At 34.2% G+C, this 25,876-nt stretch overlaps 4 protein-coding genes across 5 annotated transcripts in view; 3 read left to right on the forward strand and 1 right to left on the reverse strand.

Moving 5' to 3' along the window:
- LOC107874579 (tropinone reductase homolog At5g06060) overlaps window positions 1-203 on the forward strand; it is an 8,318-nt gene extending 8,115 nt beyond the window's left edge. The window contains exon 6 of the mRNA XM_016721345.2: window positions 15-203. Within this exon, the coding sequence (XP_016576831.2) occupies window positions 15-27 (13 nt within the window). The 3' untranslated portion in view covers window positions 28-203. The remainder of the gene's footprint in view (window positions 1-14) is intronic.
- A 5,711-nt stretch (window positions 204-5,914) lies between these two features.
- Window positions 5,915-17,991, forward strand: LOC107875335 (transcriptional corepressor LEUNIG_HOMOLOG). Of its 2 annotated transcripts, none has more exons than XM_016722017.2 (18): window positions 5,915-6,186; window positions 7,349-7,419; window positions 7,733-7,830; window positions 8,006-8,115; window positions 8,233-8,525; window positions 8,652-8,727; window positions 8,832-8,943; window positions 13,250-13,299; window positions 13,392-13,637; window positions 15,026-15,109; window positions 15,336-15,557; window positions 15,750-15,888; window positions 15,966-16,072; window positions 16,320-16,469; window positions 16,675-16,830; window positions 16,927-17,046; window positions 17,235-17,432; window positions 17,599-17,991. In XM_016722017.2, exons 2-18 carry the CDS (start codon window positions 7,388-7,390, stop codon window positions 17,740-17,742), a joined length of 2,337 nt encoding a protein of 778 aa, XP_016577503.1. In that variant the 5' UTR covers window positions 5,915-6,186; window positions 7,349-7,387; the 3' UTR covers window positions 17,743-17,991. The 2 variants fall into 2 exon arrangements, with proteins under 2 accessions (XP_016577503.1, XP_016577504.1); XM_016722018.2 differs by having other exon boundaries at window positions 5,920-6,186; window positions 13,428-13,637.
- Window positions 17,992-19,414: 1,423 nt separating this feature from the next.
- On the forward strand, window positions 19,415-21,582 carry LOC107875336 (caffeic acid 3-O-methyltransferase). Its single transcript, XM_047414304.1, has 4 exons — window positions 19,415-19,870; window positions 20,222-20,532; window positions 20,840-20,904; window positions 21,225-21,582. The coding sequence occupies exons 1-4, from the start codon at window positions 19,455-19,457 to the stop codon at window positions 21,522-21,524; spliced, it is 1,092 nt and encodes a 363-aa protein (XP_047270260.1). The 5' UTR covers window positions 19,415-19,454; the 3' UTR covers window positions 21,525-21,582.
- An 861-nt stretch (window positions 21,583-22,443) lies between these two features.
- LOC107874581 (caffeic acid 3-O-methyltransferase-like) lies at window positions 22,444-25,870 on the reverse strand. The gene is made up of 3 exons (XM_016721346.2): window positions 25,018-25,870; window positions 24,747-24,811; window positions 22,444-23,706 (listed from the first exon to the last, which is right to left on the reverse strand). The coding sequence occupies exons 1-3, from the start codon at window positions 25,280-25,282 to the stop codon at window positions 23,404-23,406; spliced, it is 633 nt and encodes a 210-aa protein (XP_016576832.2). The 5' UTR covers window positions 25,283-25,870; the 3' UTR covers window positions 22,444-23,403.
- Between the last annotated feature and the right edge of the window lie 6 nt (window positions 25,871-25,876).

The following is a 25,876-nucleotide window of genomic DNA, read 5'->3' on the forward strand; positions in this document are numbered from 1 at the left end:
TATGGCTTCCAACATCCTGGCTATTAGTTCCATGTTCCAGTTGAAATCATCGTGAATAAAAGTCTTGATCATATCAACATATTAGCATTTACTCAGCTTGAGTATTTCTTATGTGTTAGACAAGCTATACTGTACTAAAGATGAAACTTCAGAACACACATTTTATCTTTTAATTAATGTCAATTTTTATGACTTCTCATCAATCCATATTGCTTATTTCTTTTCAGTATTTTATGACATTACATCCTCTCAACTCCACATCAATGATTCAAAATCATCATTTTACTAGAATAATAGACCAGTAATACTTGTGTTTCCTCAAAAGAACGATAATCTCTGATTGAATAAGCTGATTCAAGCCTCAGCAAGAGGAATGTATGGAGCTTATGGATCTTCAATCTGTTAAATCATTCTCAGTGGAAAGCAATTCTCACCAAGAAATGAAACGATAACTGTAGGAACTAACTCCTTGATCTCAGCTCTGAGCAGCACTTATGTGTCCACATATCTTTGCCGGACTCTATTAATTGCTAGAGCAGCAGCCTTACTCTCGCCTAGTGTTCGCCTTGCCACAATTGAAGCAATTGCTGTGTGATTTCCCTTGATCTTGTGCTGAGTATATCCCCTCTATGGAAGCAGCACCAATAGATGGCCTATCATTCTTCAACTTCTGAGCTTAATTTACTCTTAGCATCCTCTCTCTTTGTCTTGCTATATCAGTCATGCACCTCGTGCATCAGATGACTTGGCTGATAATGGTGAGTGAGATGTAGAGGTTATTGTAGGTGGTTTGAACTGGGTACTTGAAGAACAGAATTAGCCCTCGGTTCTTGTTGACGGCCAATTGTTGTATCATAGGCACTAATCGAAGGTGAATCCAATGTGCGTGCCTGCAGAAATTCATTAGCAAATAGACAAATATCCATACACAGTAAGAACAACAGAGAACAATCAATAGCTTTCAATATGGTTCTTACCATATGCTTTCAATAGCTTGTGTCCTCCTGGCACAATAGGCATGCTTTGCTTTGCTTTGCTTTGCACAACCAAAATGACTAGAGAATCTCACTATCTTAATTTAAGTGACATTGATACAAGTACTATCACGTAGATGGACTTATGAGGGCGTATGTTGGATCCGAGACTTGGTGTGTGTAAATGAAGTGCAAAGGAGCACCTAAATGGACACCAAATTAAAACCGTCCATACATGGCACTCCAAGGGCGCCTACTTGACGTCATTCATTAAAGGGCCTTTTTGGTCATTTCACCTTACTTTTGTAATATATGCTATAAAGAGAACCCTTTAGGGTTTTTAGTAGTTAGTTTTCGTTGAATATTGAAAGTTGTAAGCGCTTAGAACATTTCTCTCTTGTGAGAAAGACCCCCATGGCCGAATCTTGTGACTAGGTCAATTCACAAGTGTGTATTTCACTTGTGTTGCATTCAAGCTTGGAAACGTTGGTGTTTAGAAGATATAAAGCCCCTCTTGTGTCAATGTAGGAGTTAGGTTTTTGTTGTGTCTAGTGTTAAGGGTCCAAGAGTCCACCAAATTCTTGGGTTCTTAAGATTATGCCCTCACTTGTCTAACAATGTATCCTTTTGTTTATTGTAATCTTGTAACCGCTTGTGTCTTGTAATCCTAAGTCGTTTGGTTGTTGTTGTTTCACATTGTTGTTATTTTGTTCATCATTTTATATATATTGTTAATTTAGTTTGGTTTGTTGGCTGGTTTGGTGTGAAAATACACCTTTGTTATCTCATTCTTGGTGTATTTGTTGAATCCGAGAGTATTCACCAAGAGAGTCCTCGATTCTTGAACTTATGGACTGATTTTGATGTGTGTTTCGTGTAGTTCCTTATTTTTATGGTATCAGGCATGCTTTCCTTGTTGATCAGTTTGACAAATAGAATATAATATTAGAAATAATCTAACTTTAAACTTCTAAAATCTTAATGAGACGACTTATAGATTCAAATCACAAGTTTTAAAATTATTTGTTTCTTGTTTCCTCCGAAGAAAAAATCTTTGATCGTAATTACTCTCATTCTCAATCAAATATCCTGCATAAATTGGGACGGAGAAAGTATCTTCTGTTTAAAAGAATTTGACCTTAATGTCAGAGAAAGGATATGTTCAATACATCAATTGACTAATCTGAATCATATTTTGAATGAAGTGTTAAAAGTAATGGAGAAGAATGTGTACATCCATGTCTATTGGCGCCTGCAACAAAATAGAAGCTGTAAAAATTGACCACAAGATTCTCTGCAAAAAAATTGAGCTCCTGTCTTCTGTGACTGTACAGAAAGCACTAGCCACTAATATGTTGACACGTATTAGAATCTTAAAAGAGGGGTAAGAATTTCTTTTTTAAAAAAAATAAAAATTAATTACAGTAAATACCGATTAATGTTGCTCAATTTCAGATGTATTTAAGATCAAAATCAATGATATAAACATTGTATCTTTTCTCCTTAATTGTATTGGGCGAGGATTATCGAGGATGACAGGAGACCTCTCATAGGATCAGTTATGATACGGATAAACAAGAGCAAGGTTGGGTGGAGTTTTGCTGAAAGATTTACCGAGGAGAGTCTCTTTGGAGAACTCACATGACGTGAGGAAAAGAATAAGAAATAAGATCGTCAGACCTATCAAACACGCGGATATGTAGCGTACCAGCCTACCTAGGCTATAGGTATATACAAAGTGACGCTTATTTAGTATAAAGATATCGTCTGACATTATTTCATTGATAACAGTATTATGAGGACACCCAGGAGTAGAGCTCTCTAATTGGCTATGAGTCATCGATTGTAAACTTTAAATAATGATTTTCTTTCATTTAAAACGCAACGTATAATCTAAGATAATAATACAACGTACTTTTACTTCGTTCTCCCAAGTTTTGGTCTTCTTACGATTTTCTTGCTGGTTGTGGACTCTCGTGGGCGAACCTTGATCCCTCAAGGAACGTCCTCAAGCCCCCTGCGCTCACCCCACCCCTTTGCACGAATTCTTTGCTTTTTATAGCTTTGCTCTATATTTGCTTATATATATAAATTCATTATTTCATTACTCAAATAATCGATCCACTAGTAACAGGTTCTAAACGTAGCTAATCTAAGACACGTGCTCTTGGCTTCTTCTATACATTTAACTGTACCGTTTTCGAGATACACAATAATAAATATGTATAATGGTGATATAAAATACTAAAAAGTTTTATCCATATATTATTATAAAATATATTGAAACTTTCAGCATCTTTGATTAAAACACATTCGGCATCTTTGACTAAAAAAAGTTCATACTCCTATTATATAAACTTGCAATCATGGCAGATTAAAATATGTTGCAATCGAATCCATGAAATGTATGTTGTGAAAGTGACAATTGTTTGCTCGTATGTACAAATTAAATAGTTTTGTGTTACACACGCCATGCCAAAGGACCTTTGCCTTTCCCTTTCTCTTTTTCTATTTACTAACAACTACGTGTTTGATAACAAACATGACAATCTAAACTCTGTCCTACATGATTAGCTAGTTGGAAGAACAACACTACCCACTTAGCGTCGTTTGCTTACTCACTGTAGCAGAGAAAATGATCAAAATGGCGTATAATGTTGGGAGGGTAGATTTAGATTAAAGTAGTTTTTACGTATGTATTGAATAATTTTGATTTTCTAAAAATTGATACTCTATTTTTTTAACAATTTATGTTTGTTAAGCTTGATGAGAATTATGAAAAAAGGAAAAAGGAAATTAGCGGAAACTCAAATATAGAGGTAAAATTATAATTATTGTAGTCTATGATATTCTTGATTTATTTCTATACTATACTATAGCTTTTTAATTTTTGTGAAATTATGGTTTGACTTGATACGGAATTTCAAAAATAAGGAAGATTTATAAATCTTATGGTCTTCAACTAAAGACGTGTCAAATATATCAAAATATCCTTTAATTTTATGGTCTTAGATATATCATCTAAAAAATTGAAATTAAAGAGTTGTTAAAAAAAAAAAAAAAGAATCATTCTTATCGAAACAGATTAAAAAATAAAAATATGTCAAACAAATTAAAATAAAAATATTATTTACTTTTTATTTGTTAATTTATGTGACATTTTTTTTTTTTTAATTTTGTGAGTCAAATAAATTTTTCTTTAATCACACTTTTTAACTATTTTTGTTATTATTTCTAAAATTAGGTATATATTAGGCTAGTAGCATACACACAATATGTGGGCTGTTCAGAATTACTTACAACTAGTTCCCGATAATGACCTTACATACGTAATTATTCCCCTTTTTCTCCGCGCGTTACACTCTAATGCACCGCTTTTCCTTACGTAAACACTTGTTTTTATTTTACCCCCTTTCTCGAACCGATTCGCCGAACCAACTAACACCCCCCGAACCTAATATCTGTCCTATTCAAAGACAACGTGGGCCTTAGGTCGTCAAAATTAATTTCCTTTTTACTTTATTTTTAATACTTTTTTAATTGTTAGTATTACCAATTATTTTTTGTGCTTCGATTATCATTTTATTGTATTATAGATACTGAACTTTCAATTATTTTTTCTTGAGCTTGAAGGTTTATTGAAAAAAATCTTCAAATAGAGATTTCTAGCATGATTCTCGAAATTCAGCGTTCTTAAATGGTAGAAATTAAGTATAATCTCTCATTTATCTCTAAATAATTTGATATAATACTTATCGAATCCCTCTCCCAAACACACCCAACCAACCTTACGCATAACAAACCACTAAGTTCTAGACATAACTTATGATAACTATAGCCCAAGAAAGATGATTCGTAGTAAAATTTATGTATTGAATTATATTAAATATATTATTGTTATTATATTTAAAAATTTTAAATTTATTTGCTATGCTTGCCCGTGCTTAGCGACAGGGGCTTTATAGGTTACCTCTTATTGTAGGTCTTTAAAACTACATTTAATAAACTAGAACGCCTTCAATTGTTTTCTACATTCACTAGTTTGACATTCTCTTATCAAATAAAAAGAAAGTCGGAGGATCAAGTTAAGAGTGGCTTCAACTATTTTCGTAGATATATCGAGTTACCATGGAGTTGTGTTTGACTATATTTTATAAGAAACATTTAAATAAATATACTCTGTACGTTTCATTTTAATTGGCTCTTGTTGACTTAACATTATTTAAGAAAACTTTAATTAAAAATATATTTTATTAAATTAATCTTGTTAATGATACTTTAAAATTTTAAATTGACTATTAATGCTTTATTTAATGTAAAAGTAGAAATGAAAAATATAATGAATTTTTTTATTTTATAAATTAGACAAGTAAATTAAAATAATTATTTTAATACACAAGTTAAGTAATTCAATAGGAAGGAAGTATATATCTTTTTAAAATAAAGATTAGAAATGAAAAATATAATAAATTTTTAATTATGTAAATTAAACAAGTAAACTGGAATAATTATTTTAACACACAAATTAAGTAATTCAATAGGAAGAGAGTACATATCTTTTTAAAATAAAAATATATTACTCCCTTTGTTTAAAAAAGAATGATCTAATTTGACTTAACATAAAATTTAAGAAAATAATTTTTTTTTAAAATCTTGTGGCCTTAAATTAAAGTTATGTTAATTTTTAATTTTATGATCCTAAATATATTATGTGAAAAGTTAAAATTAAAATATTATCAAAATAGGAAAGAAATTATTTTTTTCAAACATATGAAAAAGAAAAGTACCTCATTCATTTTTAAAGAGTAGGTAATAATTTAAATGAATTCTCGTGGCCAAATGGGCCCAAAGGAAAAGCTAAACCGAGCCTGGGTTCGGTCCTGAGCCTTAGGTTGGGCACCTTACTTGACAGGCTGTTTTGCTATTTTCGGCTTTCCCTCAAGTTTGATACTCCCCGTTTGTTAGTATTCTCACTTTCTTTCTCGGAGTTAGAAGCTCTTCTTCTTTAAGAGAATCTTTTTTACAAGCTATGAATAGCGATTTTTCTCCAACAAAAAGCTGAATTATTTACTATAAGTATTTAATTTTATGTTTTAATCGTTGATTTTTTTTGTTTAATTGATGTTCGGATTAAGTTTAATTTGATCGGAAGTACGAAAGCCTGATAGTCAACTTCAATTGGAGCTGTTCTACTTGAATTCCTGTTTTTGAGGTAATTTTTGCAAGTTTTTTTTTTTTGGTGTGTGTATGTGTGTGTTTCGAGCTTGTGAATTGATTTTTGTGAATTTTTGAATTTTGTGAATTTCTATATGTGCTGGTGTTACTGTGTGATTTTGAAGTTGAGAATTATTTATTGATGAAGATCTTACTTTTTATTTCATGAATTTTGTTTTTTTACGGCTGATTTTGTATGAACTTAGGGTTTTTAAATTATTTTTCTACAGAGTTCTTTGTTGAATTAGCAATGCCGGATTTGATTGTTTCATGATTTTTTGTTTAATCAATGTTCGGATTAAGTTTAATTTGATCGGATGCACGAAAACCTGATAGTCAACATCAATTGTAGCTGTTCTACTTGAATTACTCTTTTGGAGGTAATTTTTTGCTGGAGATTTTTTTTAATAATTTTTTGTAAAGGTTTCTGAGCTTCTGAACTGAATTTTGTGAATTTTTTTAAGTGCGGGTGTTACCGTGTGATTTTGAAGTTGGTAATTAATTTTGATGAAGATCTTACTTTTTTGCTTCATGAATTTTGCTTAATTCTCGTGTTTTTCCGGCTGATTTTGTATGGATTAGGGTTTTTATTTTTATTTTTTTACAGAGTTCTTTGTTGAATTAGCAATTCTGGATTTGATTATTTCATGAATTTTTGTTTAATTAATGCTCGGATTAAATGTAATTTGATCGGAAGTACGAAAACCTGATAATCAACTTCAATTGGAACTATTCTACTTGAATTACTGTTTTTTGAGGTAATTTTTGGCTGGAGAATTTTTTATTTTTTTCCAGCTTCTTGAGCTTGTGAACTGATTTTTGTGAATTTTTGAATTCGTATATGTGTTGGTGTTACTATGTGATTTTGAAGTTGAAAATTGCTTATTGATGAAGATCTTGCCTTTTATTTCATGAATTTTGTTTAGTTCTCTTTTTTACGGCTGATTTTGTATGAATTAGTTTTTTTTGGGGAGTTTTGTTGTATTAGCGATGTTGGATTTGATCTTCGTAATTGGTAAAGTATCTACTTGATGAGAATCTGTCAGTTTTTTTTCTTTCACTGTAATTTTGATTTTTTTTTCTTTAGTTGATAATTTTGCGTTAACTGTTTTTGTGTCATTATTATTGTGTATCTCTGGGATTGCTGTGAATATCGGCAGTTGGCTGTGTGGATTTCGAGGAAGTGATAGAGGGAAATCATGGCGCAGAGTAATTGGGAAGCGGATAAGATGTACGCAACTTAACTCCTCATGCTAGTCAGCTCATTGTAAATTTTTAGTTTCTTTGTTAAGGCTTGAAGGGGAGCTAGTTAAAAATGTTAAGCGTCGATGTTTCACTAGTAAAGATTTAAAGACTGTATGATTAAGTGCCAAATTCTAAAAAATAGTCGAAAGAAGAAATACAAGTTTCCAATTTTTCGAGTTCCTAGTTGAGGGGGAAAAGTAAAAAAAAAGTAAAATTCCTCTCTTTATAAAGAGTATTTGTTGTTTATAGTTATGGCGTTATTGATTTTCGTCATCTCTTGATTTTTGTTGTCCTGATAGGCTTGATGTTTACATTCATGACTATTTGTTGAAAAGAAAGCTGCATAATTCTGCAAAAGCTTTCATGACGGAAGGAAAGGTTGCTACGGATCCCGTTGGTAATGCTGTTAACACATTCTCTACGTATTGAGTTCTTTTGATTCCACTTTTCTCTATGTATATCACCTCCTCTTTAACTGTTTCGCTAGTTGATCTGCAGAATAGTTCATGCTTATACCCAGTTTTCCTTTTGCTCCATTCGAGGTGTTGATTATTTGATTTGTCCTTTTGTAGCCATTGATGCACCTGGAGGGTTTCTTTTTGAATGGTGGTCCGTGTTTTGGGACATTTTCATAGCACGGACAAATGAAAAACATTCTGAAGCAGCAGCAGCGTACATAGAGGTTTGTTGAACTTATGCCATGTGCCATTTCTCGCCCTAAATAACATTAGAAGAAGCTCTGTGGCATTTTACTTAAAACCAAGCTGAAACAACTTGTTTTGTTTGGTTTGAACTCTAGACGCAGCAGATGAAAGCAAGGGAGCATCAACAACAGCTACAGATGCAGCAGTTGCAACTCATGCAACAACGAAATGCCCAGTTACAGCGAAGGGATCAAAATCCCTCCCTTGGTGGTCCTATAAATGCTATAAACTCTGAAGGCATGATGGGGCAACCATCTGCTAGTGTTTTGGCCATGAAAATGTATGAGGAACAAATGAAGCACCCTCATTCCTTGGACTCAGAGACTGCTTCACCTCTTATTGACCCCAATAGGATGGCTCTTCTTAAGTCTGCATCTAATCATCAAAGGTATGAGTGGTGCAAGATTATCTTGCCACATTTCCTGCTTTTGTTGCATCACTTTAGGTAGCCTCTATTGTTTGTTGCATGCTTTGTCTGAATGCCTGTACCTGCATTTGTTCTCTGTTGATTCAGGCAGTTGGTCCAAGGTAATTCGGGGAGCATGTCTGCAGCATTGCAGCAAATGCAAGGGCGCCCTCAAATGACAGCGGTAACTCGTTGAATTCTTATCTCAGCAGACAATATCTACTTATTATTGAGTTTATTTTGTCGTCTTCGACCAATCTCATCCCAATATCGCCGGAAAATATGCAGGATATTAAAACGGATGTTAACTTGAGTGGTACTCAGAAATCTTTGCCCATGGATCCTTCATCAATTTATGGTCAGGCTATTCTACAGTCAAAGTCAGGACTCGGTGGAGCAGGTACTGTCGCCTTGGTTGCTTCGCACCTTTTGTCCACCTACTCAACTAATGATCTCTAGTCAAGAACATTTACTTTTACATGTAATCGCATGGAATGAGTTTGGCATATTATCTTATTTTATCCTTGAAAGGAAGCAAGAGTTGTCTTAAGGAATTCTTTTAATTCATATCTCTGCAACGAGAACATCCTTATGAAGTGTGTATTTTCCATATATTTCCCATATACATGTATGGCATTCATTTGCCGTAATATGAACTCTTTCAAATCTTCCAGTTGTTGGTAGAGTTGTTGTGGCTACCAGACAAGTGGATATTCCGCTCCCCCATGGTAACTTTCATGCATGTCATTGCTCTCTCTTTACTGTACTGCAAGATCTAGAAAATTAGAACTTCCACTTTTAAGTTTTACCATTTTTTTTTAAAAAGGCTTCCACTTTCAGAGGATTGTCGCAAGACTTCAAAAGTGATTATGTCCATCTTCAATCTATTCTAAGCTCAATCATATACTCCCTCCATTTCAATTTGTTTGACTTATTTTGACTTGGCACAGACTTTAAGAAAGTAAACTTTTGAATTTTATGGTCTTAAATTAAAGATATGTCAAATGTACCAAAATACTCTTTATTCTTGTGGTCATAAACATGCCATGAGGAAATTGAAATTAAAGAGTTGCTTAAAAAGGAGATGGTCATTCTTTTTCAAACGGATTAAAAAGGATGTAGATCAAACAAATTGAAATGGAGGGAGTATAACTAACATAAGTATTGTTATACCTGGCCAGCGGTGTACGACGTAGCTACAATATTTCATGGGGCCTCGAACGAACCCATTAGCTTTTGTATAGACCCTATATTTGTATTAGAAGTGCTAATAAACATAAATAATATTTAGCCTTTCGAACCTACTTACCAAACAATTTGATGGTTCACTCGGAAGGGATAGAGTGTTAGATCTCTTTTGTACCCTCGAGATTTGGGTTTGAATCCGGTTTAACTTGGTGTCGTTTTATTTTCATCCTTTATTCTCTTTTTAAAAGAAGACAACATAAATCTGCATCATCTTTTCCTTTGTTTCATTGGTTTTCCATATATAAAAGTATAAATTATCTTGCACCTAAAGGTGTGACCTAATGGTCAATTTAGTAGGGTTGAGAACCTGAGGTCTCAGGTTCAAATCAGGTTCAAATCCCTACAGAGGCGAAAAAAGAAACATTAGGTTATTATTTCCATATGTTTTAGCCTTGGTGAACCGAGTTACCTGGTATCTGTTGCTTGTGGGAGGTGACAGATATCCCGTGGATTTAGTCGAGGTGCACAAAAGCTGGCCCGGACACCATAATTATACAACAACAACAACAATATACCCTGTGTGTTCTCCCATAGTGGGGTCTGGGGAGGGTAAAATGTATGCAGTCCATACCACTACCTCCGAAAAAGTAGAGAGAGGTTTCCGATAGACCCCCGACTCAGGACCAAAGATAGTTTACAAAGTCGAAATAAAACATGAAACAAGATGGAATAATAAAAAATAACACTCACAAAGTAGTACCCTAGACTAGCAAACTGGGCGCACCCCCCCTCACCCCAACCCTCCTACGACTATTCGCAAGGTACCATATATATATATTTATATATATCTCAAAATTATATTTTTTAAAAACGAAACACAAAATTAACAACATAGAAAGTAAAAAACACTTCCTCTCTAAAACAAGTGACTATCATTTCTTTTCACTATTTCAATGCAATTCCAAAATCATATTTTCAAGGAAAAGTTAGCTAGAATTCATTATTTTTTATAAAAATTATTGAAAATTGATACTCGTTTCTTAAAGTGAAGGTTATTAGTACCACATAAGAGATGAACATATTTTCGTTCATACCAAATACACTCTAACAGGAAAAAAAGAAGAAAAAGATGTGTGTAATCTAGAGTACTTATTTCTCTTACATGATAAAAAGAAATGAATTGATACTCATTTTTAATGTGACGGTTATTAGTTCCACATAAGAGATGAACGTATTTTCTTTCATACCAAATACACTCTAACAGGAGAAAAAGAAGAAAAAAGATGTGTGTAGTCTAGAGTACTTATTTCTCTTACAAGATAAAAAGCAATGGATGATATAGATATTCATGTATCTATTGGTTTACCCATATCAAATAAGGTTGGTCGAACATTTTGTCCATTTTTAGCGGATTCATTTTCAACCCTCTAATATCCGACTCAACGCGAGGTTTGCTACCCTCTAAGTTACTCGAACTCTCTACTTTCGGTGTTGCACCCGTGTCGACCAGACATGGGTGTGAGATCCGTACCCAATCTGGTCGGCCAATTTTGGATATTGTGACCAAAATTGACAGGGGATGTCTGGACATATTCTAAGTTGTGCGGATTCTTCACTTTCGATGCCGCACCTGTGTCAGATTCTTCAAAAATACACTAGTTTTGGCGAATTCAACACGCACCCATTGACATTGTTGAAGAGTCCGAGCAACATAGGACATATTTGCACCCAAATATATGGCCTAGTGGTTAATGAAGTGGGTTGAGAACTAGAGGTGTCAGATTCAAACATCAGTAGAGACAAAAAAACTCTAGATGATTCTTCCCTTCTATCCTAACTTTGGTGGACAGAGTTACTTGATATCTATTGTTGGTGGGAGGTGACATGTATTACATGGTCTTAGTCAAGGTGTGAGAAAGCTGGCTCGGATACCACGGTTATCCAAAGCAATAATAAGTCTTTTGACATATTTAATGATATCTATAATCAAAACAAAAGGTAAGGTGAATTTGAAGAAAATGGAATACTTTGTATAGAAAAATTTCTATGTTACCACTTTTCCTTTTATATCCTTGCAAGATTCTCATCTTGATCAATATTTTCTCAAATTCTCCCCATAATATTTCATAATTTAAGTTTTATAACTCTATTTTTAGATGTTTGAATTATTTTTGCCCGAATCCCCGCATTTGTATCTATACCTGGATCTGGATCTATATCTTAATCTTAAAATTGAGATTATAAAGGATCTGACCTCTAGATCCGCACCCGTATGGGGCACCCGAATCCGGGCAACTTAGGCTCTCTCCACACCCATAAACTACAAATCCTGGCTCCACCTCTGTACATGGCACCTACATTTTTGGTTTATTGTGCTTCCCTTTTTTTGGCATAGCTGATCTAAGTTACTCGGACTCTCCCTCCTCTGTGCCTGGCACCTATATTATTGCTTCCCATTTTGGCATAGCTGATCTAAGTTTCTCGAACTCTTACTTTCGGTGCCGCACCCGTGTCAACACGACATGGGTGTGGGTACCCAATTTGGTCAGTCGATTTTGGGTACTATGACCATGATTGACAGGTGAAGTATCAGACATATTTAATGATTTCTATAATCAAAACAAAAGGTATGGTGAATTTGAAGAAAATTGAATACCTTGTATATAGAAGAAAAATTTCTTGTATATAGAAATTTCTATATTATTGTTTTTCCTTTTTATCTCCTTTCAAGATTCTCCTCTTATGTATATTTTCTCTAGTTTTCCACATAGTATCTCATAATTTAGGTTCTATAACTCTGTTTTTAGATATTTGAATTATTTTTAGCCGAATCTCGGCACCCGTATCTATATCCCCAAATCTTAAAGTTGAAATTACGAAGGATCGGACCTCTAGATCCACACCTGTGTCCGAGCAACTTAGTAGCTGATTGTCTGTTATAACCATGTTAGTGTCATGTAGATTTTTGGAGTCGATTCCTGATCGTGCTTGGCATCATGCATATTTTGATACTAACATTTCTTGTTTATTCTCATTTTTTACATCTGCTTCTTTAGCATTTGTCGTGGACATAAATCTAGTAATCACCGTTGGAATGTTTTAGAACGCTGCTCTTATTTCTTATTAATCTTTGGACTTCCTTGGATAGCGTTGTGAAATGCCCCTGGACATGTGATTTATCTATTACTTTTTTTAATGTCCCCTTTCGGTAAATTGTTTGGCATTTCAAGCATCTGTGTTTAGCAGCAACAGTTGGTGCGAGTTTAGATAGATGTTCTTTATGGCCATCAATAATAAGTCCTTTTCTTTGCTTTTTATCTTTTCATTGGTCTGTTTAGTGGATTTCAATCTTGAAAAGTTCCATGTTTTGTTCTTTCTTCATTTAATGTGAAATTAGGTCTTGCTCTTGTTTTTTTTTTTTTTTTTGGATGGGGTGGGTGTTCTATCTCAATTTTGTTGATGATGATGTTGACAACCACTTGGTTAACTTGTCCTTTCTTTTTCTCCTGCTCCTTTAGGCTTGAATCAAGGTGTTACTGGTTTGCCATTGAAGGGCTGGCCGTTAACTGTAAGTTACTAATTGCTTTCATTCATCGTGTAAGTTGAATTTCTACAATTTTGATATTAATGGCTGGCTACTTTGCTCATTGAAATTGACAGGGAATTGACCATTTGAGGCCAAGTATTGGTTTGCAGGTACAAAAGCCCAATATACAGAACCAAAATCAATTTCTTTTGGCATCACAGCAACAGCAGGCTCTTGCACAGGCTCAAGCACAAGGTAACCTAAATTCCCCTAACTATGGATATGGTGGACTACCAAGAGGCAACTTCAATGCAAAAGATGGTCAGCCACCGAGAAATGATGGATCCATATGCTCTCCAGGACAATCAAATTCACCAAAGGTTAGGTCTACTTCCTAGAATGAAGAACAGAACCTGCATTGGCTAGTTATGTTTAGCATTGTCCATTATGCAAATCTTTATTTGTCACAGCAAGAGCACACGGGTTGTTTTCCTCTTCAATCTAAATTTTAAAGTGTTGTTTAGTGAAAAGTCATTTTCAACTGTGTTTTCCTCAAGATGCCTGTAATTTTTCCTTTTAGAGCAGAAAAGAAGCGACATAATGCAATTGAAGCTTGTTGAACGCAATGTATGCAAATATTGAGGTTGCTTAAGCCAATTAATTTAGATTACGAGGAAATAGAGTAGCATAAGCTGAATCGTCTTGGGGGAAAGTTTCCTAATCTCTGGACTTAAAAGTTTAAGTGTGTGAGAGAGAGAGAGAGAGCACTTCTAAATTCCCCTTTTTTACGTTTTCTTAAAAAAATTGAGAAATTATGGGAGTGCCTATTGATATGTAGTCCGTTAATAATAATAATAATAAAGCAATTCAAGGGAGAGTGTTTTCCTTGCTCTCTCTCTCTCTCTCTCACACACACACACACACACACACACACACACATTGTCAAGGCTTCTCTTTCAGGATGTTTTCTTCACTTAGAGTGAATTTTGAGAACGACTTCTCTTTGTGGATTATTTGGAATTTGCTACTGGGAAACCATAGAGTGTTAGTTGGAACCCGTGATTACTTTGCTTCCATGATATAGAGTAAGTTATCTAGAGTAAGTGGGTTGAGTCCTTACTTTCTTGATGCGTTGGTGTAGAGTAGGTTCTCTAGTGTAAGGCAGTTGACATTAACAGTCCGTACTTTCCTGGGGCATCGATATACATTTACTTCAACCTACCTTGGGAGAAAAAAATCTGAACTAGTATCTACTTCACCTTTGCCGTTTCTGGATAAACCTTTTCCATGTTATGATGCAAGAACAAACATTGCAGACTAGTGGGAGTTTGTGACCAAGAGGTTCGACAAATAAATGTTTCTGGTTCTTTGTCACTGCAGTGCCAGAATTATACTTCATAAGGTTGATAGAATTGAAACCAAGTGAAACTAATTATCAGAAAGTTGAGGCCTAGATCTCAACCAAATTGCGCGGAAACTGTAGCTTTTAACTAGGTACCGTCACTTGCTTTACAAATGGATTGTACATCTTTCAGAGCATTTGGCACCATTACAGCTGTCTTGAGTAGTTGTCATGCCTTAGCCTTGCAGCTGTCCTTGAGAAGCTTCTTAAATTGTTCCTCACCGGCTTGTTTGTGTGTGATGATACGTATGGTTTTAAAACACTGATGTCTTTCTTTAGATTCAGAAAGTCTCTTGCAATTTAGTTGCGATGGCTAGAATGTTCTACTCTTAAACTGCTTGTGTACTAATTACTCTTCTTTAACAGATGAAAATGGCCCAAATACAACAATCGTCCTCTCAGCAACAGGACCAGTTGCAGCAGCAGCAACAACAGCAACAATTGCCACAGGTTGGTTTAACCAGATAGACTTGACATTTTTAGCTTTGTCAATATCTACCGACAACCATGTCCGCAAAAGTACTTCTAACGATATAATTCTTTATGTTTCATGTGGTGTCTTTGTTTTATCCTTTCTTGTTTCTAAATTTTTTTCTAGTTTTTAGGCAATCCAAGTTACCTCTGACTTATCATAGTCAATGGAAGAGTAGTTCACCTATTTTCCTTCTTTATTCAGAATGGCAGAAAAAGGAAGCAACATTCGTCATCTGGACCTGCCAATAGTACTGGCACCGGAAATACAGTTGGCCCTTCACCAAGCTCACCAGCATCAACTCATACACCTGGTGATGGGATGACTAGTGCCAGTAGTCTGCAGCATGTTGGCAGTGTGTCCAAAAGCATGATGATGTACGGAGGAGATGGAACAGGCGGTATAGCATCCTCTACAAATCAGCTGGTAAAACTTATGGCCTTCACCCACATTTTTTGTATATTGCACTTCTGAACATGTTATATTTGTAAAGTACTTAGCTATCGTATAGCTTCCAGTCTCTGTGATGAATAAGAACTTACTGTTTATCAGTTTTTTATCATTTTGAAGTTACATTTGAAATATAGCATCTTCAATATGCCTTTATCTATCGTACAGGATGACTTAGAGACGTTTGGAGATATTGGTTCCCTGGAAGATAACGTGGAGTCATTTTTGTCACATGATGGGGGAGATGGAAATATCTATGGGACACTGAAACAAACTCTTACGGAGCACAAACCTGAGTCTTCCAAAGGTGATAATGCAATTGTGACTTGTATAGATACTTCTTGTTGTTTTTGTTGCAAATTTACTAAGAGATAAATATTTCAGGGTTCTCCTTCGGTGAAGTTGGTTGCATACGCACAAGGAATAAAGTCACTTGCTGCCATTTCTCATCAGATGGGAAGCTGCTTGCTAGTGCCGGACATGACAAGAAGGTAAAACGCACTTCCATAGAATCTAACATCTTTGGCATATGGAGATAATTGGATACCTTTTTAGTGAAAATTCCTTTTACTTCATCAACAAATGGATCGAGTGTTTTATTTCATAATAATGGTAGATGTGCTTTTCAGTGGTTAAATCTCCTTTGTACTTTACTAGTGACTGAACATTTTCTGCTGCACTTTTCTTTTCATTTAAGTCAATTGTTCTTATGAGTTCTTCCTCCTGTGTATTTATCAGGCTGTTCTGTGGAACATGGATACCTTGCAAACAGAGACCACCCCAGAAGAGCATCAATACTTGATTACAGATGTCCGGTTCAGGCCTAATTCATCTCAGCTTGCAACTGCTTCATTTGACAAGTCTGTGAGATTGTGGGATGCTGCTAATGTAATTGTTTAGACATTTTCTACTGAATAATTATTTAATCAACATGTTGAAGCACGCCTTACCTCTAGCTGCTTACTGCATGACACTTGATAATTCACGCTTCTTGATAATCCTAGTGTCATGTATTGTTCAACAAAACCAATCTATATTTTTCTACCACATGTTCATCACCCAAATGACCCCTTGTCGAATTTATTTTTTGCAGCCTGGCTACTGTTTGAATTCATACACCGGGCATCCTTCTCATGTTATGTCGCTGGATTTCCATCCGAAAAAGAATGATCTATTTTGTTTCTGCGACAGCAACAATGAGATTCGGTACTGGAGTATTAGTCCATTCTCATGTACCCGAGTGTCAAAGGTTTGCCCTTTAGCATTCATTAAGTTCTTTTATTTATTTGCAGTGGTAACTTTCCTTGGAACTAATCTTCAAATTGTCTCCTCTCTGTATTTGTAGCAAGGAGGCAGTGCACAAGTGAGATTCCAGCCCATAACTGGTCAGCTGCTGGCAGCGGCATCAGATAAGGTGGTATCGATCTTTGACGTCGAAAATGACAGGCAACTGCAGTCTTTCCAGGTTTGTCTTCAACTTCCATTTTGTGGTGGATTACATCGTCTATTGCTCAGAACTATATATGTTTCTGGCACCCATTTTGTGGTGGATTACATCGTCTGTTGCTCAGAACTATATATGTTTCTGGCACTTTTGTATTTCTGTATGTTCTAGCCATAATTCCTCACTTCCCAAAATAATTGTGTTTACAGGGACACACTGGAGTGGTGAACTACCTGTGTTGGGATCTCAATGGTGATCTACTGGCATCAGTAAGTGAGGAGTCTGTCAAAGTTTGGTCATTGAGCACCGGCGATTGCATCCATGAGCTAAGTGCCAATGGAAATCAGTTTCACTCTTGTGTTTTTCATCCTAGCTATTCAGCTCTATTGGTGATTGGTGGAATGAGGGTAAATTTTGTTCTCCTTTACCAACTATTTATATCATTCCTGTTATTTGTTATTCGTGTACTCTTGAAAATTTACGCAAATGCGTACACTTACAATTCTTGTTGGCTATGCTTGGGAATCAAATCCATAAATTTGCTGATTCTTGTTTTGTGAATTCATGCAACAGTCTTTGGAGCTATGGAACATGGTTGAGAACAAGAGCATGACAATTCCAGCACATGAAAACATTATTGCTGCTCTAGCACAGTCACCAGTGACTGGAATGGTTGCTTCTGCAAGTCATGACAGTTCAGTGAAGTTATGGAAATAAATGAGTAGAGGATCTGATGTCGGAGCAAGTAGGGTAAAGAGTCTCGCGTCTCATGTTGTAGTGTATTGTCATCATAAATTTCGATTTTTCTGCTTCTTAGTCACATTAGAGTTTGGTTTGCTTAAAGCAAGTTGAGCGTACTGATTACTGAGCAAATGGTTCGATAGTAGCAAAGGAAGCGTAATAACTTCTGCGACTGTTGTCGGTGATTAATAACATAATAATGACAGGATAGAAGGTTTCAGCTTATTTCAGCCATACGGCAATCCATTGCCTTTTAAGACTATCCTAAGGAGACCGATTTCGAGCTCTACGTAGTCAAACTAGTATGGCCAACACCAAACCAAAGACGCCATGGTTAGGCAACAACTTCCCTCCCATATTTATTGCCTCTTTTATTCCCTTTGCGGCCATTCCTAATTTTGATTAATATAATATCAGATAGTACGAACTTTTTAATAATCTTAATTATCATTTAATGCTAGTTATTCAAGATTTGTTTTACGCATCACATTAAATGGAAGGGAATTCCTCCGTTAGTGCTTGTTCACTTTGACTTTCAGCCCAACATATTCCTGCTTCTCCTTTGTGTGGGAACTCAAGACTCAGTAGATGTGATTTGAAATCATGAAATGGTGTATGTGTTCGTCTGTGTTGGAGACATGCGAGCTGGAGGGTCATGACTTTAGCTTAGTGGGTGATTATGAAATTTGGTTTTCCTTTACAGCTTTCAGTTTTAGATTTGAATGATTTAGTTTTAATTAAGGAAAAAGTACATGGCATAGATAAAAAGACTTCATAAGTCCCTCATATACAAATACAAATAGTATATAAACTATTTTTAATTAAAAGCGAAAAATGTTTTCTCACCTAATTGTCTTACTTTTTTTCTTTCACCTCTCACCTAATTAAAAACAGAGATTTTTTTTCTGACCTCTTTCATCTCTCTCTAATTAAAAATACGAAGATTTTTTTTTTTTTTTCTATTTTCTGGGAATAGAATTTGCTCTCCACCAGAGGCTAAATATAGTTGATATCGAAGTATGACATAAGGATGCAATAGCCAAGCTTTTATGAAATGTGTGTCATAAGAAAGACGAGTTATTTGAATTTATACTTATAATATAAAAAGGGGTTCTGTCTGGAAATCAAAATCAAAATCAACTTCATGAATAGTGCAGTCGATTTATTAATACGTGGGTTATTTTGTTAAATCAAACCATTCAATCAACTCAACTTACAGCTACGTAGACACACGAATTCCCTTGATGGTTAATTAGAGTTGGATGTCAATCATGTCCCACTCAAATTGCAGGGCGTAATTTTTTTCCCTATGAGATTACTGTCATTGTTCGAGACCTGCAGTATTTCACAATATACAAAAATTAAAGCAATTGCCTAACAGACACCCTTCATTAATTCATATGCTGACTATCTGATTCTAACCTATTAGACACACTTCGTTTAATTTTTATGCATCTTTGTTTCAAGAGTATAAATACAACCATAAACACCTTCATTAATAGAATTATCAAAATATTCGGCCGCATATATCCATTAAAGAAATGGAGTTGATAAAAATGAAAAAGAAAGTATTGTCATTAACTGCGTTCACTATCTCTAGCTATATAAATATTGTATGAAGTACATGTCTTAAAATTCATAAGCTAAATTTGGTTCTCTCTAAAGATTTTTTTTTGTTATTTCAAGAAATGGACATGGCTTTATCCATGGATAATATTTCTATATCCAATGAGGATGAAAATTCTATGATGAAAGCTATGCACCTTCCTTGTGGTTTAGTCCTTAACATGGTTTTAAAAGCTGCCATAGAACTGGACCTATTTGAACTTATAGCAAAATCTAGTGCTCAAAAGCTATCTTCGTATGAAATTGCATCTCAAATTCCCACAAAAAATCCAAATGCACCACTTGTTCTTGAAAGGATTTTAAGGTTTCTTGCTATTCAATCTTTTCTCACATGCAACATTACAAAGGATGATGATGGAAATAATCAAACATCCTACAGTTTGACTCCATTAAGCCAAAGCTTAATCCCAGATAAAGATGGATCATCAATTGCTCCCTTTTTAGTACTGACAGTTGATCCAGTTGGTATTAATTCTTGGTAAGGTTTCATGTTTCCTCATACTTGTTTCATCGAGTTAAAACAACTTAACACTACTAGATCACCTAAAAGATAACTGCGTGTGACCATCTATGAGTAATAAGAGCAATAGGTTAATAAGAATGATAAAGTAACCTAAAAATTAGTCAAGCACTTGCTGTATAACGTAGTACATTTGTCGTCCGTCTCTTTTTTGGGACATTTATTTAGTAAATGACTATCTTTTTGTTTTTGTAACAAGTTATGGACCTTTTGTACAACATTCTAATTAAATATTTATTTTCAGCAAATTAAAATTGAAATCTTATGACAAATGTTATTAGACCACAATTCAAAATTTTGTTTGTTAAGGTTTCATTTGAAAGATGCAATCCTAGAGGGAGAGATACCATTCAACAAGGCCCATGGGATGCATGCATTTGAATACCATGGAAAAGACAGCAGATTCAATGGGGTATTCAACAAAGCCATGCAAAACCTGACATGCATTGAAATGAAGAGAATTCTTGAGTGTTACAATGGCTTTCAAGGAGTTAAAGAGATAATAGATGTGGGAGGTGGACATGGAATGTCATTAGCTTCTATAATTTCCAAGTATCCAAACATCAAGGGTATTAATTTTGACCTACCCTATGTCATCAAAGATGCCCCTACTTATGAAGGTAACTATCAAAATCCTCTATATTATGCACTTTTTTTTTCCTTTTGTACCAAGCATATTGATTGAATAGGGATCATATAGTCTTGTGTTAGGTAGTAAGATAAAAGGTTACATCTCAGGAAGTAATAAGTACATAGTCATGTACTGATTTGTATTGGAGAATATGATCTTAGCTTGCACCAATTTTTTGTAAAATAAAAATGATGCTATGCATTTAATTAATTGATATTGAAAGATCAAATTAAGCTTCAGCTGTTCTTGCTTGTTATATATATATATATATATATATATATATATATATATATTAGGGATAGAGCATGTTGGAGGAGACATGTTTAAGAGTATTCCTCAAGGGGAGGTAATCATTCTCAAGGTCAGTATTCTTGTCATACATACATACATACATACAAACATACTTGAAAGATTTGTAATTTTGACTACAAATTTAATTTGTGTATATTTTAATACCTTAATTAGAATATACTTTTATATATAACCAAAGAAATTTCATAACACAAGTTTAAGATGTAAGTTTCAAAAGTATGCTTTATTTTAAAATTTGTAGCAAGTCAGACAATATCATATTAATTGAAACATACGCATGAGTTAGCAAATGACTAATGAGTACTCTTGTAGCCGTTCTCTGCAAACATCAAGCAATTTCTAACCTGATGACAATAATAATGTATGTAGGCCGTACTACATAATTGGGATGATGAATATTGCGTGAAAGTATTGAAGAATTGTTGGAAAGCATTGCCAAAAGATGGTAAAGTAGTGGTAATTGAACAAATACAGGCAGAATATCCAGAGATGAATCTTCTGTGTAAGCATTCATTTAGTATGGACATAGCAATGATGACTATGGTTGGTGGAGGCAAAGAAAGAACAAAGCAACAATTTGAAGCCTTGGCTAAACAAGCTGGATTTACGACTGCTCTCAAAACTGTAGCTCGAGCATATTATTCTTGGGTCGTGGAATTATACAAGTAGTAACTACCTGCTAGTTTAACTAATTTCTGCTCTAATAATACTCCCTATGTTGCAACTATGCATCACCGTTTTGATTTCGAGAGTCAAACTTTTTAATTTTGATCATGAACTCATACGTGGAATCTTTCAATCATCACTTCAACTTGCTCAACATGAACAAATTGGGGAAGCCTGAAAATTTAAAGAAAAAATATTATTAGAGATTGACAATACTTCTTTTTGTCATGCTTTTTAGTGTTAAAGATTGAAAATGATATTGAATTAAAATAATTGAGATAATTATGAAGGATAATAACTTTCGATCAGATTAAAGTGAGGATATGACTAAACAGATGAATAATGCTCCATAATTTTAATTAAAATTAATAGATTAAGGGTGAAAAACACACATAAATTATTTCAATTATTTGAATTTCATTCAACTATTTGATGTCGACAATATATATACATAGTAAATTAATCATTGTCAATTTATAAAGTCTATATAGAGAAGAGATTATATCTTGCATTTATTTGCTCTTTTATAGAAAGCGAAATACTGAAAACGAGGAAACCCTGCTCTTACACTTTTCTTGCCATGCCTTTTATTTTCTTTGCCATGCATTAATATATTCACTAATTTTAGCCTATGTATATTACACGTATATATCACAACAATTAATAAAATATCACAAAAAATGCTCTCAAATGTATCAAAATTTTGACGAAATTTACTGTAACACACCTAAATTTTGCGGAGGTCTTATGACCTCTCTAGAACTTTCCGGGAGTCTTATGAAAAAACCCGCCAAACTATTTATTAGCGTATTTTATTGACATTTATTTGCACTTTTTTAACATTTTTTTATTAACTTATAATTGATACGAAAATACACTTATAAATAGTTCCGGGGGGGGGGGGGGGGGGGTCACTGAACTCCCGCAAAGCTCAGGTGTGTTACAACAAATTTCACCAAAATTTGAATATATATTGAACATTTTCCCCAAAAATATTATACACAAGAAGAATGAATTCTATAAAATAATGGACGATAAAATATATGTGACGTTCTTTTAAATGAAAAAAGAAAATTATTATTAAATTGACATAATATTGAATTTGAACTACTAATTGGAGGCTCAAACCATCTTCTGAGTATTAACTCTACAACGTAGCCATTTTATTTTGTAAAAGTTACAGAAGTATTAATGCAACAGATATCTTGAGAAAACATTAAAAAAATTGTGAAGTTATATATAAAAGTTTAGAGACAACTATGGAAAAAAATACACTTCGGATGCATTTTGTGGATTTATTTCCTTAATGTTTCACCTCATACTTTTGAAAACCTTTTTTTCTTATTGCTTCAAGAATGACCAGAGAAATCAATGCTCTCTAGTTGGGATTTGTTGGACACCAACCAAACATCATCAAATAATTCAAGGAATTAAAGAAACAAATCCAAGATATATTAGGAGTCCTTTATAATGTTAAAGACCTTCATGGAAAATCATGTTACATAAACAACATGCATTAGAACAATCATAACATAATTGGAAAATGGAAATTGATCGAGAGCAAATACATAGGAACCGATTAACTTTTTATTCAATAAAGACTTTTTCTTTTTTGTCCCAATTTATATGTCACCTTTTGTTGATAATCAAACGAGTTTTTCCTTTGACCACGATTTTTTCATATGCCTTATAATTAGAGTCAAATGAGATATACGTTATAAAAATTTTGAATTATCAATTAATTTTCAAATATATAAATTTCATTTAAAAAAATTTCAAGATTCCACGTCCAAGTTAATGATCAAAATTTAAAAGTTTGACTCGCATAATTTGCAACATAGGGAGTATTATTATTATAGCAGAAATTAGTTAAACTAGGTAATCAATACTTGTACAATTCCATGACCCAAGAATAATATGCTCGAGCTACAATTTTGAGAGTAGTAGTAAATCCAGCTTGTTTAGCCAAGGCTTCAAATTGTTGCTTTGTTCTTTCTTTGCCTCCATCAAATATAGTCATCATTGCTATGTCCATACTAAATGAATGCTTACACAGAAGATTCATCTCTGGATATTCTGGCTGTATTTGTTCAATTATCACTATTTTACCATCTTTTGGTAATGCTCTCCAACAATTCTTTAATATTTTCACACAATTTTCATCATCCCAATTATGAAGTACTTCCTGCATTCATTATTTTAATCAAGTTAGATCAATTGCTAGATCATTTGTTGACGTTTTAATTTGAGTTTCTATCGAAAATATGCTTGCCAAAAACATTTCTAACAAAAATTCAGATAGATTTCTAATGGAGACGTCCATCGAAATTTCATATTTTCTTGGCGTAATCTGCCTTTTACTTGAGAAAAACGAGTAGAGTTATTTATTATTCAATTATGTGGTTTTGTTCACTAGCTACAACAACAACAAACCCAGTGTATTCCCACATAATGAGGTCTGAGGAGGGTAAGATGTACGCAGTCCATACCACTACCTCCGGAGAATTAGCAAGGTTGTTTCTGATAGACCCCCGGCTCAAGATAAGATAAGTCGTCAAAAACGTACACAAAGCATGGAATAATATGACATGACATAAATACGCTACCTATAAGGAGTAGTAAACAAAGAATAGTAAGAAATCGTAATGCAGCATAACAAGAATACTGCACCGGCCAAGTAAAGCCCTATCCAACCTACCGAAAAAGTCACTAGCCTTCTATCTTAATACGCATCCTCCAGATCTTCCTATCTAGGGTCATGTCCCCAGTAAGCTGTAACTGCTCCATGTCCCGCCTAATCATCTCCCTCCAGTATTTCTTTGGCCTACCCCTGCCCCGCCTGAAACCATCCAAAGCAAGCCTCTTACACCTACGAACTGGAGCATCCGTGCCCATCCTCATCACATGTCCGAACCATCTCAAACGGACCTCCCGCATCTTGTCCTCCACGAAGCCACGCCAACCTTGTTCACTAGCTACTTAGTTTAAAATAAAGTTCACTTTTGGAACTTATTAGAAATGTGTCACGATATTTCTGTTGTTATTTAAAAGCATGTTATAGTTAAGGGTAAAATATATAGAAAAATTTTAAAGTTAAATTATTAATTTGCAAATATAGAAATGTATCATTGAATTATATAAATATACTAATTAGTAATAAAAAGAGATCAAGTGACATAAAATAAACTAGATAGAAAATAACAAGTATTACGTAATAATACTGACCTTGAGAATGATTACCTCCCCTTGAGGAACACTCTTAAACATGTCTCCTCCAACATGCTCCATCCCTAATATAGCAAGCAAGAGCAGCTGAAGCTTAATTTGATCTTTCAATATAAAATTAATATTTCTACTGGCTAAGTACTTATTACTTCTTGTGTTTGTAATTTTTTTTATCTTATTACCTAACACAAGATTATATGATCCCTATTCAATAAATATGCTTGGTACTAAAGAAAAAGAAGTGCATAATATAGAGGGTTTTGGTAGTTACCTTCATAAGTAGGGGCATCTTTAATGACATAGGGTAGATCAAAATTAATACCCTTGATGTTTGGATGCTTGGAAATTATAGAAGCTAATGACATTCCAAGTCCACCTCCCACATCTATTACCTCTTTAGCTCCTTGGAAGCCATTGTAACACTCAAGAATTCTCTTCATTTCAATGCATGTGAGGTTTTGCATGGCTTTGTTGAACAGCATATTCAATCTACTATCTTTTCCAGCGTGTTCAAATGCAGGCATCCCATGGGCCATGTTGAATGGTACCTCACCCAATAGAATTGCATCTTTCAAATGAAAACTAAACAAAAAAATAAGTCACAATATGATGATATGAGAATAATGTATTTTTATACCGTCGTATTTGGCCTATTATAAAAGCTGAGACTGACAAGGCATTAGACTGTGGTCTAAACGTTTGTCATGAGATTTTAATTTTAATTTGTTGAAAGTAACTCTTTAATTGGAATGTGGTCTAAAAGGTCCATAACTTGTTAAGAGAAAGAAAAAGATGGTCATTTACTAAACAATTGTCCCCAAAAAGAGACAACACGGAAAAATACAACATTATAACAGAACCTGACTTATTTTTCATAGATGGTCGATCTCTTGCAGTTATCTTTTAGGTGAATTGATATTGCCAAGTTGTTTAACTCAATGAAACAAGTACGAGAAAACATGAAATATTCTTACCAAGAATTAACAGAAACTGGATCAGCATTCAGTAGTAAAAAGGGAGTAATTGATGATCCATCTTTATCTGGGATAAATCTTTGGCTTAATGGTGTCAATTTGTATGAAGTGTGATTATTTCCATCATCATCTTTTATAATGTTGCATGTGAGAAAA

This window comes from Capsicum annuum, chromosome 6 (assembly GCF_002878395.1).
Source record: "Capsicum annuum cultivar UCD-10X-F1 chromosome 6, UCD10Xv1.1, whole genome shotgun sequence".
Lineage (NCBI taxonomy): Eukaryota > Viridiplantae > Streptophyta > Magnoliopsida > Solanales > Solanaceae > Capsicum > Capsicum annuum.

What these genes read in the sequence shown, in the direction of transcription:
- LOC107875335 (XM_016722017.2), top strand. Translation starts at nt 7,388, where the DNA reads ATGGCGCAGAGTAATTGGGAAGCGGATAAGAT. An exon ending in TCTGCATCTAATCATCAAAG is followed by an intron (nt 8,526 to 8,651) that starts GTATGAGTGGTG and finishes CTGTTGATTCAG; the next exon opens with GCAGTTGGTCCAAGGTAATT. An exon ending in CAAACCTGAGTCTTCCAAAG is followed by an intron (nt 15,889 to 15,965) that starts GTGATAATGCAA and finishes TAAATATTTCAG; the next exon opens with GGTTCTCCTTCGGTGAAGTT.
- LOC107875336 (XM_047414304.1), top strand. Translation starts at nt 19,455, where the DNA reads ATGGACATGGCTTTATCCATGGATAATATTTCTATATCCAATGAGGAT. An exon ending in CCAGTTGGTATTAATTCTTG is followed by an intron (nt 19,871 to 20,221) that starts GTAAGGTTTCAT and finishes TTGTTTGTTAAG; the next exon opens with GTTTCATTTGAAAGATGCAA. An exon ending in AGATGCCCCTACTTATGAAG is followed by an intron (nt 20,533 to 20,839) that starts GTAACTATCAAA and finishes TATATATATTAG; the next exon opens with GGATAGAGCATGTTGGAGGA.
- LOC107874581 (XM_016721346.2), bottom strand. Translation starts at nt 25,282, where the DNA reads ATGGCCCATGGGATGCCTGCATTTGAACACGCTGGAAAAGATAGTAGA. An exon ending in AGATGCCCCTACTTATGAAG is followed by an intron (nt 24,812 to 25,017) that starts GTAACTACCAAA and finishes TTGCTATATTAG; the next exon opens with GGATGGAGCATGTTGGAGGA. An exon ending in GGGAGGTAATCATTCTCAAG is followed by an intron (nt 23,707 to 24,746) that starts GTCAGTATTATT and finishes TAATGAATGCAG; the next exon opens with GAAGTACTTCATAATTGGGA.